The sequence below is a fragment of the Syngnathoides biaculeatus genome, chromosome 18 (genome assembly GCF_019802595.1).
Source record: "Syngnathoides biaculeatus isolate LvHL_M chromosome 18, ASM1980259v1, whole genome shotgun sequence".
Lineage (NCBI taxonomy): Eukaryota > Metazoa > Chordata > Actinopteri > Syngnathiformes > Syngnathidae > Syngnathoides > Syngnathoides biaculeatus.
Window position 1 is genome coordinate 18,761,608 of NC_084657.1, and position 17,579 is coordinate 18,779,186.

The window sequence follows — 17,579 nt, forward strand, 5'->3', positions numbered from 1 at the left end:
TTAGACAGAAGGACAGCTCAAAAGATAGACAGATTGATAGATGAAGAGACCACAACAGTTCCATCATTAGATGGACAGACGGACGGACGACTGGATGGATGGATAGATGGATGGGAAAAGACATACACGAATGGAAGAATGGATGGATAGACAGAGACCAAGAGGTTAGACAGAAGGACAGCTCAAAAGATAGATTGATAGATGAAGAGACTGCAACAGCTCGATCATTCGATGGATGGATGGATGGATGGAGCGTCAGATGGTCATGGACAGTCAGACGGACATCTCAATCATTCGATGGACAGACAGACAGGTAGCTTGACAGACAGATCCAGAGACGGACAAGTGAATTGATTGATTGATTGATTGATTGATTGATTGATTGATTGATTGATTGATTGATTGATTGATTGATGGCCAAATGGAAAAACAACTCAATCAATAGACGGCTGCATGGACTGAGAGTTAGAGACCAACAGGTTTATGGACAGATCAAATGATTAATGGAACATCAGATGAAAAATATATATATCATTTTACACATGGATGGACAGACAGATCATTAGATCAATAGACATGGATGTATCAATGGATGGCTCAGTGGACATATGGATGGACAGATTAACAGACATATTGCATCAGACCCAACTGTCTCCACCAAACAGCTTCTTACCACCCCTTATTTCTTGTCCAGCTATGCCTCATTAAGTATGATAGAGCTGGAGTTTCCCTGTTTCTGTTCTTGGTAGTTGGTTACTCTAACATGGAAGTATTGAAGATGTAACAGTCTCACAAAGCCCTTTGCTCCACGTCTGTTGGCCAATCGGCTCTAGTTTGTTATAATTAGCCCGCGTTGGTTTATTCATCACTGTTCCACCACAAAAGCTGCAACACGAGTCAACCACGGCGAATACGGACAAGAGACGGAGGCAAGGATGGCTAAAATGGGCTTCGGCGGGGGACGGAAGAATCATTCCAAAGGATTTTTCATCATCGCCTCTTGCACTCTCTTGCCATCACTCTGAGCGCCACCTACACATTTTACACAGCAAAGTCCTGAAGCCTTTGACATGCAGCAGAGCAATACTGCACACACACGGATGCCCCAACTGACACAATTTGATGAAAAAACACCTACACTACATCAATGGCAGGACCAGGTCAGTGTGTGTGTGTGTGTGTGTGTGTGTGTGTGGTGTGTGTGTGTGTCTGTGTAGTGGACATGAAAGTATGATGCAAAACTTACCAACGTCTCATAGACGAGGCAAATATATACACGGGTCATATGGAACCGCTGACAAGGACATTTAATGTGCTGTGATGTATTGCAAATGGCCCGCAGGAGTTGTTTTTCACTATAAACAATGATGACGAAGTGACAGTGTGGCGCAATCATACAGCGGGAAGGTATTTAATAAAGATATTAAAATGGGAAATGCTACATTTTAATTGGAAAGGATACAGACAAATACACCACCACCGGACATACATCTGCATTTTATTTATATATCTTCTTCTTTTCCTTTCGGCTTGTCCCGTTAGGGGTCGCCACAGCGTGTCATCTTTTGCCATCTTAGCCTATCTCCTGCATCTTCCTCTCTAACCCCAACTGCCCTCATGTCTTCCCTCACCACATCCATAAACCTTCTCTTTGGTCTTCCTCTCGCCCTTTTGCCTGGCAGCTCCATCCTCAGCACCCTTCTACCAATATACTCACTCTCTCGCCTCTGAACATGTCCAAACCATCGAAGTCTGCTCTCTCGAATCTTGTCTCCAAAACATCCAACTTTGGCTGTCCCTCTAATGAGCTCATTTCTAATCCTATCCGACCTGGTCACTCCGAGCGAGAACCTCAGCATCTTCATTTCTGCCACCTCCATTTCTGCTTCCTGTTGTTTCTTCAGTGCCACCGTCTCTAATCCGTACATCATGGCCGCCCTCACCACTGTTTTGTAAACTTTGCCCTTCATCCTAGCAGAGACTCTTCTGTCACATAACACACCAGACACCTTTCGCCAACTGTTCCAACCTGCTTGGACCCGTTTCTTCACTTCCTTACCACACTCACCATTGCTCTGGATTGTTGACCCTAAATATTTGAAGTCGTCCACCCTCACTATCTCTTCTCCCTGTAGCCTCACTCTTCCCCCTCCACTTTTGTCATCCACGCACAGATATTCTGTTTTACTTTGGCTAATCTTCATTCCTCTCCTTTCCAGTGCATGTCTCCATCTTTCTAATTGTTCCTCTGCATGCTCCCTGCTTTCACTGCATATGACAATATCATCTGCGAACATCATGGTCCAAGGGGATTCCAGTCTAACCTCATCTGTCAGCCTATCCATTACCACTGCAAACAGGAAGGGGCTCAGAGCTGATCCCTGATGCAGTCCCACCTCCACCATAAATTCCTCTGTCACACCTCACCATTGTTCTGCTGCCATCATACATGTCCTGTATTATTTTAACATACTTCTCTGCCACACCAGACTTACGGATGCAGTACCACAGTTCCTCTCTTGGTACGCCGTCATAGGCTTTCTCTAGATCTACAAAGACACAATGTAGCTCCTTCTGACCTTCTCTGTACTTTTCTACGAGCATCCTCAAGGCAAATAATGCATCTGTGGTACTCTTTCTAGGCATGAAACCATACTGTTGCTCGCAGATACTTACTTCTGTCCTGAGTCTAGCCTCCACTACTCTTTCCCATAACTTCATTGTGTGGCTCATCAACTTTATTCCTTTATAGTTCCCACAGCTCTGAACATCCCCCTTTGTTCTTAAAATGGGAACACTTTTCCTCCATTCTTCAGGCATCTTTTCGCCCGCTAGTATTCTGTTGAATAAGTTGGTCAAAAACTCCACAGCCATCTCTCCAAATTGCTTCCATACCTCTAACGGTATGTCATCAGGACCAACTGCCTTTCCATTTTTCATCCTTTGTAGTGCCTTTCTGACTTCCCCTTTGGTAATCATTGCCACTTCCTGGTCCTTCACACTTGCCTCTTCAACTCTTCCTTCTCTCTCATTTTCTTCATTCATCAACTTCTCAAAGTATTCTTTCCATCTGTTTAGCACACTACCGCCACCAGTCAACACATTTCCATCTCTATCCTTAATCACCCTTACCTGCTGCACATCCTTCCCATCTCTATCCCTCTGGCTGGCCAACCTGTAGAGATCCTTTTCTCCTTCTTTCGTGTCCAACCTGGTGTACATGTCTTGATATGCCTCTTGTTTAGCCTTTGCCACCTCTGCCTTTGCCCTACGTCGCATCTCGATGTACTCCTTTCGCCTCTCCTCAGTCCTCTCAGTATCCCACTTCTTCTTCGCTAATCTCTTTCCACCACCAAGTCTCCTTCTCCCCTTTCCTACCAAAAGACACACCAAGTACTCTCCTGCCTGTCTCTCTGATTACCTTGGCTGTCGTTGTCCAGTCTTCCGGGAGCTTCTGCTTTCCATCGAGAGCCTGTCTTACCTCTTTCCGAAAGGCTGCACAACATTCTTCCTTTCTCAGCTTCCACCACCTGGTTCTCTGCTCTACCTTTGTCTTCTTAATCTTCCTACCCACCACCAGAGTCATCCTACACACTACCATCCTATGCTGTCGAGCTACACTCTCCCCTACCACTACTTTACAGTCAGTAACCTCCTTCAGATTACATCGTCTGCACAAAATATAATCCATCCGTGTGCTTCTACCTCCGCCCTGGTAGGTCACTATATGTTCCTCCCTCTTCTGGAAATAAGTGTTCACTAGAGCCATCTCCATCCTTTTTGCAAAGTCCACCACCATCTGTCCCCCAAAGTTCCTTTCCTGGATGCCGTACTTACCCATCACTTCTTCATCGCCCCTGTTTCCTTTACCAATATGTCCATTACAATCTGCACCAATCACAACTCTCTCGCTGTCTGGGATGCTCAGAACTACTTCATCTAGTTCCTTCCAGAATTTCTCTTTCAACTCTAGGTCACATCCTACCTGTGGGGCATAGCCGCTAACCACATTATACATAACACCCTCAATTTCAAATTTTAGTCTCATCACTCGATCTGATACTCTTTTCACCTCCAAGACATTCTTAGCCAGCTCTTCCTTTAAAATAACCCCTACTCCATTTCTCTTCCCATCTACTCCGTGGTAGAATAATTTAAACCCTGCTCCTAAACTTCTAGCCTTACTTCCTTTCCACCTGCTCTCTTGGATGCACAGAATATCAACCTTTCTCCTAATCATCATGTCAACCAACTCCTGAGCTTTTCCTGTCATAGTCCCAACATTCAAAGTCCCTACACTCAGTTGTAGGCTCTGTGCATTCCTCTTTTTCTTCTGACGATGGATCCGGTTTCCTCCTCTTCTTTGTCTTTTATTTTTTATTTATTTTATATATATATATATATATATATATATATATATATATATATATATATGTGTGTGTGTGTGTGTGTGTGTGTGTGTGTGTGTGTGTGTGTGTGTGTGTGTGTGTGTGTGTGTGTATAGATAGGTATATATATCTCGAACTATTTTTGAGAGTTAAGTTTACCCACAAAATAAGGACCTTTCTATGTGAGACTGAACTAGGGTTTGTCTTTGAGAATGGGAGCATAAAAGAGGAAGTGCTATATTATTTGGATAGATGATGTTAGCTTGTTTAGGACTCATGGCAAGGTTCTTTCTTTTTTGTGTGTTTTTGAATGACTGAAAAATTGATTTACAAATCTTTAGGATTTGTATTGGAGTTCATTTCTAAAAGTGTGGCAGAACTGAAGCGGTTAGCAGACCAAAAGAAGAAGCCCACCATCCCCATGTCAGAATGTTCCTTTTAACTGTATCTTTTGCAAAGTGACAGAAGAACAATAAAAAAAAATTAAGAAAATGTTAACAAAAAGAAAAAATTGTTTACTTATGCCTTTGAGGTCCTCTGTCACTGACTTAACACCATGTTTTGCATTTGGGCTTCTGGAATCATTTCCTGTTTTTGCCTTTCTGTCCTGAAGGCTCGCTCAAGGAAGAAACTTTGTTTGAGCAGAAAAAAAAAATGCATTTCAGTTTGGACCTCCATAGGTCATAAGGGACACACCACATCACTCAGTTGCTACTAGAACACTACTTGCCTTGCCTACCATAAGTAACATAATCAGATTTGTTACCACAGGGAAAAAAAGAATTTTGTTTGATTTCATTTAATGTGGTGATGATTGATGATGATTAATTCTTAATAATTAAAACAAATCCACCAACTGAAAATAAGTAACATAAAAATGTTTAATAAATGTTTTGTAACTCCATTTAAAAAATGTTTGCATTATATATCTAATACATTATACAATGTGCTTTTTTCTTTATGTTATATATTTTTTCATTAAATAGTGTTAAATGAAACAGTGACCTTACTTCTGTGCATTATAATTTTAGAAATTCATAGTAAATGTAGTACCACAAGATTGTTTTTAATTCACATATTTAATACCCAAGTAACTATGATTTTTTTTTAACTCATAGAATTCCCACTGAGGAAGTTCTGAATGACAATTTCCCACAAGGTTTTTGGTAAACATAATAATTGGTGCAATGTTTATTTGTATATCATAAAATATTCTTTAGTTAAAAGTGTGGGTCACCAAGAAACAGTATGTATGTGACTATTAAGTTAAGTTAAAACACTGTATGTGTGTTAGTACTATACGTTCATTTATATAACTTTGATATGAAACTGTAAAAATCATCCAACTGTTTTGGTGGTAAAAATATGACTCACCCAACAAAAAGCAATCCATATTCATCGAATCAGTGGACAAAGTCAGGAATGGGAACTTCCAGGATCCTGAAGCTCAAGACCCCCCTCGGCATCAAGGGGTCCCTCAGCCAGCGAGGGCGTTACCAGCAGCAGAATAACAAATAGTCCTTGCGGAACATTCACTTTGAAGCTTTCACATAAAAGGACTTGAGATGGCACCTTCAAAGGAGACTTTCTCCCCCTCTGGTGTACCTCGTGTGCCAATATGTCTTCAGCTAGCCTGCAGAGACAGCGGATATTAGTTAGCGTTTAGCTGTGAGCCGCCAAACATTTCATTCCATTCAATTTGAGAGATAAAACTCACTGAACACAACGAAGGCTCTAGCGTGGTGTGACCAATACCGTACCTTGACTTGACTTGAGTTCACTATGTTCCATAATCAAGCTTGAAACTCAATTTATTTGCATTTGAAAGTCATTTTCCCCATTGGAATTAACTGAAATGCCATCAATCTGAAGAATCTGATGTTTATCATGTGTTTGCTTTCTATGTTGCATTCACATTGGCAGGTAACTGATATGAAATCGTATTTGCTTCTCTTTTTGTTTACAGTTAGCGCCTTTTCTTTGTCTCCCTCCCCCTGTAGAAATTCTGTTCCGTTCGACTTTGATCCTCAATGAACTTCAATTAAAATAAGAAATCACTGCGACACAGTAAAACTGTTCCGGCATAAAGACAGAAAAAAGAAATAAATATATACGAAATTGGATTTCTGTGGAAGAGGTCAGATTCTCAACTACAAGGAAAAATAGACGTTATGTTTTTTTTTGTTTGTTTGTTGTTGTTTTGCTGCTTCCGATGCCATGAGTTGTCAGAATTGCGTCACTTGAGCCAGGTGCCTCTCAGTCTAAATCCAGCATTGTATCGCTTCTAACCACCTTAAAAAAAATGGGGGGCCGGTGGGGTGGTCACAAAAACAGATCTCCAAACAAACAGACGCGCACTCTGCAAGACACGTTTGTCGCTTTGGTTAATGGTTCAACCTTGCATTTCCTTGAGTGACATTCTAGTTGGAACTTCACCACACCTCCTTTTCTATTCAACAGAATCAGAGAAAGTGCACTCACAAAAGTGAGTCTATATCTCTAAAGTACGATTATGGCTGCGCTGTGTGTATCGTTAAATCAATGATGTCGTCCTTGGTGTGAAAATTCTTTCTAATTACGCCTTCGTTTCCTCCTCCTTTACCTTCTGGTCCCTGAACTCAGTTTCATGTTAGTGTCTTCAACAAACGTTCGCACTGCACAAGTAATACAATTCTGTATATGAGTGCATAGTGTCTATGTAATCCACTGAATAGCGTGTCACCTCAGTGATCAAAGTGATAAACGTGCACCTCACCTTCATTATTTCGCCACTATCAGACTGCATTTCTTGCTGCTTTAATCTGATCAAACTGTGATTTTTTTTTTTGGGGGGGGACAACAAAATGGCACATTCACTTAAAAAATAGGTTACTTATGTGTGTAGCTCAGTGTTGTCTGCAATTAGTATAATCAAATGTAATAGTTAATAATTAGACAAAATGCCACAAATTGGGCTAATTTTGCAGCACTGCTATTAAATAAAGATGCTGAAAAATGCTCTATTATTGAAGAATGTTATATTGTAAAAAGATGGACGATTATTATTTTGTAAATATAATTATCATTTTTGTTGGGTGATTTTATGAAGCATGTATTACAAAACACATACTTTCATTGCATCTTCATTGTAGGGAAACAAGAAAAATGATCCACCCCCATTATCATCATCATCATAACCATAACCCTAAACACTGTCCATTTCTGCAACACATTAAATACATCCATCCATTTTCTTTGCTGCTTATCCTCACGAGGGTCACGGGAAGTGCTGGATCTTACCCCGTTTGTCAACAAGCGGGGGGGGGGGGTACACACTGAACTAGTTACCAGCCAATCACAGGGCACATACAGATGAACAACCATTTGCACTCACAATCACACCTAGGGGGAATTGAGAGTGAATTTTGCCTGGTTTTTTGGGGGGATGTGGGGGAAAACCGGAGTGCCCGGAGAAAATCCACGCAGGCATGGGGAGAACATGCAAACAGCGTCTGAGTCAATCAAAAATGAAAAATACCAAAGAACTCATTAAAAACTATCAAAAAAAAAAAAGAAAAACAGTTTCTTTATTCTTCACGATACAAATCCATATTTTCAAACAAAGCAAAACTCATTTGTGATTTTAGTACAGACTTAACACGAATCATAGGAACGTATATCCCCAATCTGCTTTTGAGGGCCATATGAAATGATCTGGCGGGCCAGCTGTGGCCTCTGAGCCTTGACTTTGACACCTATGATTTTGTACGGCACCTCCTCTTTCTCCTTGGCCACCTCTTACTCTGTTTCTTTTTCGCTGTGAAACTTCTCCGACCAGAACCTCAGTCCCTGAAGCCAATTCAATACGTGACTCAAAAGATGACAATGGTGGTTTGGTTGTTCTCGGGCTTCTTTGTCACCTCATCGTCTTTACATAGTGCCGGTTGATGGGTGTACATTGTGGGGCTTTTTTTTTTTTATACATGTTCCCCCTTGAGCTGTGTTTTCATTTCAGTGTGTTTGTTTGCGAGTGGCAAAAAAAGTGCAATCACATCACAGTGATACAGCCTAAATTACTCATCCACACATTTCCCGAAAGGGCTGTTTTCTATAAGCGTGTGTATTCCACAGCCGGTACATCTGTGCGTTTTAATGCTGAAAGTGCAGGAAGTAATATGAGCTCACATATTTTATGGTCTGCCTGCTGACTGCTACGAATCTTGACCTCTTCTCCTACTGTGGGAATTGCGGATCTGACCTCAGCTCAGCACACTGGATTGACTACGTCTCCCTCTGGGGCACTTTCACTCCTAAGGAATATTATTAGAAAACAGCAGACTGACATCTGTAGTACGACCGCCCCCTGGTGGTTGATTAGGCATGAGCAACCACCGTGGCCAGCTGGCAGTATCCAAAAATGGGAGGAAATCTCACTTTTTTCCCGAGGCCCATTTTTTTTTCCTCTCTCTCCCACCCCAACCCTGAGGTCTTAGATCCTGACTGTGACAGCATCAGATGTTTCTGGATGACACAGCTGTATCTAAAACCTCATAAACATTCTGAATCCTTAGCGGGCGAAGCAGCTGTAGCCGAAAATTACCTAAAGTGCTACATTTCGAGTGTATGGGTTTGTTTTCAGACATGCTTTTGGTCATGGAAGGCTCCGAAAACGTCTAAACCCACAGCAGGGTACCAAACTGGACTGAAATCATCCTTTTTTACATTATGCAAAAATGTGGTTCCTGCCTGCCCCACAATGACCCCAAACTTGAAAGACTATGTCCAATGTCACTACTCCAAGAACCCTTTAACCACATTTTTATACAAGTAGATCTTGAAAAATGACGTGACCTTATATCAATCAGGAAGTTAAAAAAAAAATCTGTAACTGAGTGATGAGCAGTCCATGAATCACTCCAGCCTAACTGATAACAAGTCACCTGATGGAATACCCCCCTCAAAAAAAAATGCAAATAAATGAATTTTGAGGCAGGAGTGTATAGCCATGCTGCCATCCATTTTCTTTGCCAGTTATCCTCATGAGGGTCACGGGGAGTGCTGGACCCTATCCCAGCTGTCAACGGGCAGTAGGCGGGGTACACCCTGAACTGGTTGCCAGCCAATCGCAGAGCACATAGAGGAAAAACAGCAGGACTCACAATCACACGTAGGGGCAACTTAGAGTGTCCAATGAATATTGCATGTTTTTGTGATGTGGGAGGAAACTGGAGTGTCCGGAGAAAATCCACACAGGGACAGGGAGAACATGCAAACTCCACACAGACGGGGGGCCAAGATCGAAACCAAGTCCTCAGAACTGTGAGGCCAATGCTTTACCAGCTGATCCACCGGGCTGCCTAGTAGAGAATATATTTTAGCAAATAAGTTAATTTGTAAGTTGTGAAGCGCACGTGCAATGGGAGGGGTGGGGGGTTGTTGACTGTATGCAACACTTTCTCTTTTTCATGAATTGCTGTTAATTGGTTTCCAGGTATTCCAAACTAGATGGTAATAAATGACACGTTTGGCCTTTGAGCATCCAGCTGCTTTGCGCATAGTTATGAGTTGAACGCTTGCTGGCTGGCATTTCAAATTGAAGGAAGCACGGCAATCAAGATTAAAAACATGATTGAACGCCTGCGGGGATGAGAACGCAGGCAAAGATGCGTAAAAGCAGAACAGCAAGTATGAACATTCTATTTGTTTTCAACATGCTCTACTTTGGTTTTTAACTGTACCTTTTGTGACTTTCACCTTGTCTCGTCAGGTGTTGATCAGGGAATCTTTTGGTTGCTCGCTGGCCACTTCATTAGGTACTTTGAATGTCCAAACATACACATAAACAATGGAGGTAGGTGTGTTAGAGTATTGAATGTTAATTCTCCACATAGCACATCTTAATTTTTCTTTTTTCAAATGAGTCATACAGTCTATAGTTCACTTTAACGGTGAAGAAAAAAAAAAAGCTTTGACTTGATTGATCTTGGTTTAGTTTTTTTGACATTACAAATATCTGGCGTTTGGACAGGGGTGTTGACATTTTATATTCACTTTGTTCCTTCCTCACTTTACCTCGCCATCAAGTGAGAGAGAGGAATTACATTTAATGTGTCAGCTGACCTTTGGTGTGCGAGACAAAAATCAAAAAAGCTCAGACGTGCAAAATCCATAAAGCGTTACAACACAGCGGCTGGAAAGATTATGAGGCTCATATTTCTAGACGTGCAGTAAAATAATACAGAGAACGATTTTTTTCTTTTTTACTATAATGCATTCTGATGAAAAGCAGACAAAGCATCTTACGGCAGTAAATTTATAATTTATTGTCCTTCCCTCCCTGCCTCCCTTCATTCATCCTTCTCAACAGCACTTGTGCTCATTAGGTTCTCGGGTCATAATTAAGTTGTTAGATGTCAAGCACACGTCTCAATCAATGTGTAAACATTTGAAAAATGTATATATAAATATATTTGATAAACAGTACACAGGCTGATCGCTAAGAAAACCATGTTGCTAGATGAAGGGTCACTGTGTGGTCATTATACAAATGGTTAGTAATTTCTATGTGCCCTGCGATTGGCTGGCAACCAGTTCAGGGTGTGCCCCCCTGCCCGAAGACAGTTAGGATAAATGCTAATATTACCCCAAAAAAGTTTTATCTGTCAGGAAGCTTGCGTATCTTGCTGCTCGTTTGTACATTGTCTGTCTGCAATTAATTTATTATGATATTGAATCATAACAAATAAAACCTTTTTTTCATTGGTACTGAAAGATATATTAATTGAAAAGAATGGACATTTTTTTACTGTGGCTTTAATTAAGATTGGTGTAAAAGCAAATTGATTTCAACTTAAATTTTTTTGGTAATATTTTGTTCCTCACATGTGGACTACATAAACTAACCAAAGTTAAAGTGATTAGAGTCAGTCCATTTGAAAAAAAATTGATGAAAGAGCTACATCAAAATCAATGCTGCAACTAACTATTAGTTACTAATCAATTAATATGATGATTATTTTCTAATTCAAATGATGAATCAGATTAAAAATAGCTTTTGATTTCCATCCCTTTATTAAAAAAATTGAACTTTTTTTCAAATTGACAGTGCATATAATGTAAAAACATAATTGTGATTTAATTATTGGTTTGGTCTGTAATGTAATAAAATGTGGAAAAAAAACAACTATTGTTTTCCAAAGTAAAGCAGATGTTTGCAAACATCTTATTTTGATTAAACATAACGAGTCTGCTTTCATGTACTATAGAAATCTAGGATTATTTACTGTTGAGAAAATCAAATTCAGAGCAATTGGACAAAGTCTCCCAATGATTAATCTTTATCAAAACAGTTGATAGTTTGATATTTCATTAGTTATCACTTAATCATTTGTTACATCACTAAAATGTAATAATAATGCTTCGGTTTGATTGATACTGACACACAACAAAGTGAGCGTTTGTATTTTATGGAAACAACTTTTGGTGTAGCTTTCTGATTGCAGCTCATTATAATGTGCAGATGTACCTAATAAGTGGTCAATGGAGGTTTCCTTCAGGGGCCCTTAAAATTGACACCGCTTAGTTCAAGTGTCTGAGATATTCAGGGTCTGGTCTGGCATTACTGGTTCCAGTCATGAGCACTGAAGCGCGGTGGACACGAGGTATGACCGAGTCATCGTGCGACGCTTCATCTCTCGTGCCATCTGGCACACGGCCAGGGAATAGCAGCAACACACGGTGCTCCAGTCGTTGCATATGTTCCCCTGTGGATGAACAACGCAGACACGTACAAACAAACAAACACACTCTCACATGATTGTTCATCTCTCAATTGTGCGTATTCTATGAGGCAAAGATTTTTCATGAATTAAGAGACCATACGTTTATAGCTTGCTTTTTGAGCTTAGAGCAAGCATGCTATTGATTTTGTATTTCACCAAAACCAAATTTAACACATCTGCCTGAGCCCTTGTAACACCAGTGAGTCATCTTTGGGGGGGGGGGGGGGGTGGCTAACTGGCCCAATTTTAAACATTATTCCACTTCAGGATGGTCTCACTTTTCTTGCCAGTGGTTTAGACATTAATGGTTGCGCATTAAGTAATTTTGAAGCGGCTTTGTGACCCACAAGAGAGACATTCAGGTATCGTCCAGATAGTGCAAAGGAGGCATATGACAACATGTACATCAGGTTGGACACGAAAGAAGGAGAAAAGGATCTCTACAGGTGGGCCAGACAGAGGGATAGGGATGGGGATGGGTAGGATGTGCAGCAGGTAAGGGTGATTAAGGATAGAGATGGAAATGTGTTGACTTGTGCTAGTAGTGTTCTGAATAGATGGAAAGAATACTTTGAGAAGTTGATGAATGAAGAAAATGAGAGAGAAGGAAGAGTTGAAGAGGCAAGTGTGAAGGACCAGGAAGTGGCATTGATTAGTAAGGGGGAAGTTCGAAAGGCACCACAAAGGATGAAAAATGGAAAGGCAGTTGGTCCTGATGACATACCGGTAGAGGTATGGAAGCATTTTGGAGAGGTGGCTGTGGAGTTTTTGACCAACTTATTCAACAGAATACTAGCGGGCGAAAAGATGCCTGAAGAATGGAGGAAAAGTGTTCTAGTTCCCATTTTTAAGAACAAAGGGGATGTTCAGAGCTGTGGGAACTATAGAGGAATAAAGTTGATGAGCCACACAATGAAGTTATGGGAAAGAGTAGTGGAGGCTAGACTCAGGACAGAAGTAAGTATCTGCGAGCAACAGTATGGTTTCATGCTGGGAAAGAGTACCACAGATGCATTATTTGCCTTGAGGATGCTAATTGAAAAGTTCAGAGAAGATCAGAAAGAGCTACGTTGTGTCTTTGTGGATCTAGAGAAAGCCTATGACAGAGTCCCAAGAGAGGAACTGTGATACTGCATGCGCAAGTTTGGTGTGGTGGAGAAATATGTTAGAATAGTACAGGACATGTATGAGGGGAGCAGAACAGTGGTGAGGTGTGCCGTAGGCATAAAAGAAGAATTTAAGGTGAAGGTGGGATTGCATCAGGGATCATCTCTGAGCTACTTCCTGTTTGTGGTAGTAACGGATAGGCTGACAGATGAGATTAGACTGGAATCCCCTTGGACTATGATGTTCACAGATGATATTATGATCTGCAGTGAAAGCAAGGAGCAGGCGAAGGAACAATTTAGAAAGATGGAGGCACGGACTGAAAAGGAGAGGAATGAAGATTAGCCGAAGTAAAACACAATATATGTGCATGAATGTGAGGGGCGGAGGAGGAGGAGTGAAGCTCCATGGAGAGGAGATAGCGCGAGTGGATGACTTCAAATACTTGGGGTCAACAATAGAGAGCAACGGAGAGTGTGGTAAAGAAGTGAAGAAACGGGTCCAAGCGGGTTGGAACAGTTGGTGGAAGGTGTCTGGTGTTCTAAGTGACAGAAGAGTCTCTGCAAAGGACGAAGGGACTAAATTTATAAAAAAGCAGTCGTGAGGCCGGCCATGATGTACAGATTAGAGACGGTGGCACTGAAGAAACAACAGGAAGCAGAACTGGAGGTGGCAGAAATGAAGATGTTGAGGTGAGCAGGTTGGATAGAATTAGAAATGAGCTCATTAGAGGGATAGCCAAAGTTGGATGATTTGGAGAGAAAGAGAGCAGATTTCGATGGTGTGGACATGTCCAGAGGCGAGAGAGTGAGCATTTTGGTAGAAGGGTGCTGAGGAGGGAACTGCCAGGCAAAAGAGTGAGAGGAAGACCAAAGAAAAGGTTGATGGGTGTTGTGAGGGAGGACATGAGGACAGTGGGTGTGTGTGTATATATATATATATATATATATATATATATATATATATATATATGAGGTGAGCAGGTTGGATAGGATTAGAAATGAGCTCAGTAGATGGAAAAAGATGACATGCTGTGGCGACCCCTAACGGGACAAGTCGAAAGGAAAAGGAGACCTCCAGATAGGGCAAGAGATGAAAGGTCCAAAGGGAGTTCTTGACCGTTGAAATATAAAACACAAACACTGTATGTAAAGAGTAAAGTGACATATCGTCCTATTTACTGCATCTCCACAGGGTAGTCACTCTGCGGTTTTATGCAACCTGTACACTGACTACTTTAAAATTGCAGTTGTCAGTTCTTTAGCGCTGTCCCAGGGAAAGGTATTTTAAAATACAAAAATTTGAGGGGTGTACTGCATCCATCCATTTTCTGAGCCGCTTATCCTCATGAGGCTCGCGGGTACACCCTGAACTGGTTGACAGCCAATCACAGAGCACACGGAGACAGACAACAGTCACATTCACAATCACACCAAGGGGCAATTTAGTGTCTTCAATGAATCCATGTTTTTGGGATATGGGAAGAAACCGGAGGACCCGGAGAAAACTCACGCGGGCACGGGGAGAACATGCAAACTCCACATAGGCGGGGGCAGATTTGAACCTTGGTCCTCAGAACTGTGAGGCCAACACTCTACAGCTGCTCCACTATGCCGCCCAGCGGTGTAGTCACATTGGTAAATTATTTTATACACTGTGTTCTCAGTGCTTTTATCATTGCCAGTTTTCTACCAATTGAGCTCACACCTGCCACAACCATTAAAACTTGCTAGAATTTTTTAACATTACCTATGGCCAATGTAGTTGGGGTTAAATGTTTATTTTTTCCACAATTCGACCACTTGCTAAGTGCCAAAATTAGTTTGAACTAGTTTTTTTGCACTGCACGCACCCCCCCCCCTTCAGAAAGAGTCACCACATGGGAGTAAGCCCCCAATTGATTTATTGTGGGATCTAACAGTCTCTTTGTCTTTTTTGTTTTTTGGTCCCAATGGTAAATCTATCCTGCTCCATGTGTGAGACTCACCCGTATCTTGTACCTCTCCCTGAGCGCAACCCTCATAGCGAAGGAGGACCCCGGTAAGAGAGGCAAACAGAGACACTCGCCGTACTGGTGAGCAACACTCAGGTCTAGACAGCACGGGGCCACAGCACCGACAACACCTGCACGGGACAAACACATTTTTAACTAGTGGAATCAAAGGTCAACACACGTAGGCAATCAGTTACATGTGCCCTCGTCTGCACAGATGTCAAACAGCCCGCTGCTCCAGTCACCCCCCGTCTGCGTGATCGTGGTGACAGTCGTCGTGGTGACACCCAGGCCGGGCTGAGTAAGTGCGACTGCGCTTGAGTAAGGGACGGTGTTTGACCTGGAGTGCATGCCACCTCCTCCCTCCTTTTCCTGAAACATGGACCCTGTTCTTGAGGGTCTAGATGACATAGACTTGTTACATACAGTTGACATTAAGTGCATTTACACGAAACACTTGCCATAATGCCATGAATCTCTTCTAGCGGCCTGGTAAATCATATTAGCTGTTCTTTTCAGAGTTTAATGAAGACACGTCTATAGGTATGGTTATATTAGCTGTCTACATGGTGTTCTTCCACCATTTGTTCAAATGCCCACAGATTAAAGAATTGTACTACTGTGGTACAGATGCTTTTCTTTAACCTGTCAATGACATTTTGGTTAGCTAAAGCTATGTGGAACAACTGCATTCAAAAGAAACTTATTTTGTGTGCCATAAAAAAGGCAGAAATATTGATACAGCTCTCGTATTGGAATTCATAACATTATGCATGTGTGCCTAATGTGTTGGCCTGTGAATAGAACAGCGAGAAAGAAGGAAACAACTTCACCAAATATTATTTGCTTGCCACGCTCAGCGGTGAAGACCAGCGGTTGACAAGCCAAACACTTACTGGTGTGTGACAATGGTCTGCTCCATCACTACAAGCTCCTGGCATCCAGAAAGGGGAGCAAAGTCGAGGAGATTTGGCGAGAATGAGGAGAAGGAGGCGGAAGAAGCGAGACTCACCCAGCAAGGGGGAACATGTCAGGGGCAGATAAAAAGCCCATCGTAAGGCTCGGCAAAAAAAAAGGAAAACACTGTCTGGTAGAGATAAGTCTGCTAGCAGTTCTCTGCGCTAAAAGCTGCAAAAGATCACATCAGAGCATAATACGTGTACACACAAACACACACAAATACACATACCATTCAAAAAAATTAACACAATAAGGCTTTGGAAATGTAATATTCATGAATATACACTTGAGACAAAATATTACATTGGATCGAATTTGAACCATATTGACAACAACACACACACACACACACACACACACACACGCGCACACATACATAAAACCCCCTCCAAACTTCATTCTTTCACCTTGACATTAGACCAAAAACACAGAAATGAAAATATTTACAAATGTAATTTTTTTTGTACAAGTGCTAGAATTTAAACGTTGACTAAAATTGATCTTAAAGTCGGTGGTCCCCACCAAGTGTTAATGGTAGGAACCTTGCAACCATAATTTCCAACAACTGTCACATTTGTACATGTTCTTGCGTAAAAACTGCCCCCGTCGGTCTTTGAAGGACCATACAGAAATCTTGAAACAGTAATGAGTGAAACTGTATATGAGTGAACATGGATATTAAACATAAGGAACAGAGGCTAGAGGCTGCGTTGACACAGGCGTGAGAGCTGCATCTGTAATAACAAATAAAATGAAGCAAATAAAAAAAAAAAAAGTTCCCCATTTTGATGGAACATTACAGCTTAATCATCTGTCAATTAAAGTCAAACAATTAACTCGTACATGCATGAAAAATTAACAGTAAATAAACATTGAAAACATTTACATTGTTTTGAATTCAGGGCCACATTCCTGATGATCACATCCCTGACAAAAATCACAGAGCAATTAAATGTGACACTCACCCTTGGGCGTGAAAACAAAAACTGACTACAACAAATGAGGTGGAGGCAAGAGAAAAATTGATTCCAGGAGAAAATACTTCCAGTTACCCTGTGAAAAAGGAATGTATTCATTACATTGGATGTGACATTATGCAACTCCTCCAAACTCTGTCTCAAAATAAATCAAGCAAAAAAACACAAGTTCAGAGACAACATGTTATGTTGTATCACAGGAATAAGCATTGAAAAGACGACATAATAGCCATCCCTTGGGCTAAAGTATTAACCGTGTTGCCTTTGAAGCACAGAACCCATTAGTAATGCCTTGAAGGACTAAAGCTTCTTATTTGGTACCCAAAGTCATACCAAAAATATACCGAAATCTCAAAGTGCTTCCAAGACATCTATCCCTTAGTAGAAAATATGT

At 41.3% G+C, this 17,579-nt stretch overlaps 2 protein-coding genes across 5 annotated transcripts in view; both read right to left on the minus strand.

Annotated features, from left to right (window-relative positions):
• LOC133491592 (glutaredoxin domain-containing cysteine-rich protein 2) overlaps positions 1-11,963 on the minus strand; it is a 27,689-nt gene extending 15,726 nt beyond the window's left edge. For 3 of the 4 annotated variants that reach the window (XM_061802899.1, XM_061802896.1, XM_061802898.1), the window contains exons 1-4: positions 11,893-11,963; positions 10,106-10,183; positions 8,553-8,677; positions 5,763-6,021 (exon numbers count right to left, since the gene is read on the minus strand). In XM_061802899.1, the coding sequence (XP_061658883.1) occupies positions 5,763-5,787 (25 nt within the window). In that variant the 5' untranslated portion in view covers positions 5,788-6,021; positions 8,553-8,677; positions 10,106-10,183; positions 11,893-11,963. The remainder of the gene's footprint in view (positions 1-5,762; positions 6,022-8,552; positions 8,678-10,105; positions 10,184-11,892) is intronic. The other variant, XM_061802897.1, reaches the window with a different exon arrangement.
• Positions 11,440-17,503, minus strand: plac8l1 (PLAC8 like 1). Its single transcript, XM_061802900.1, has 3 exons — positions 15,446-17,503; positions 15,243-15,379; positions 11,440-12,130 (listed from the first exon to the last, which is right to left on the minus strand). Exons 1-3 carry the CDS (start codon positions 15,690-15,692, stop codon positions 11,999-12,001), a joined length of 516 nt encoding a protein of 171 aa, XP_061658884.1. The 5' UTR covers positions 15,693-17,503; the 3' UTR covers positions 11,440-11,998.
• Between the last annotated feature and the right edge of the window lie 76 nt (positions 17,504-17,579).

Excerpts from the sequence above, each read along its gene's own strand:
- plac8l1 (XM_061802900.1), bottom strand. The coding sequence starts at position 15,692 with ATGCACTTAATGTCAACTGTATGTAACAAGTCTATGTCATCTAGACCC. Across the intron at positions 15,380-15,445 it reads CTGTGCAGACGAGGGCACAT|GTGTTGTCGGTGCTGTGGCC; the intron begins GTAACTGATTGC and ends TGTCCCGTGCAG. Across the intron at positions 12,131-15,242 it reads GGGAGAGGTACAAGATACGG|GGGAACATATGCAACGACTG; the intron begins GTGAGTCTCACA and ends GTTCATCCACAG.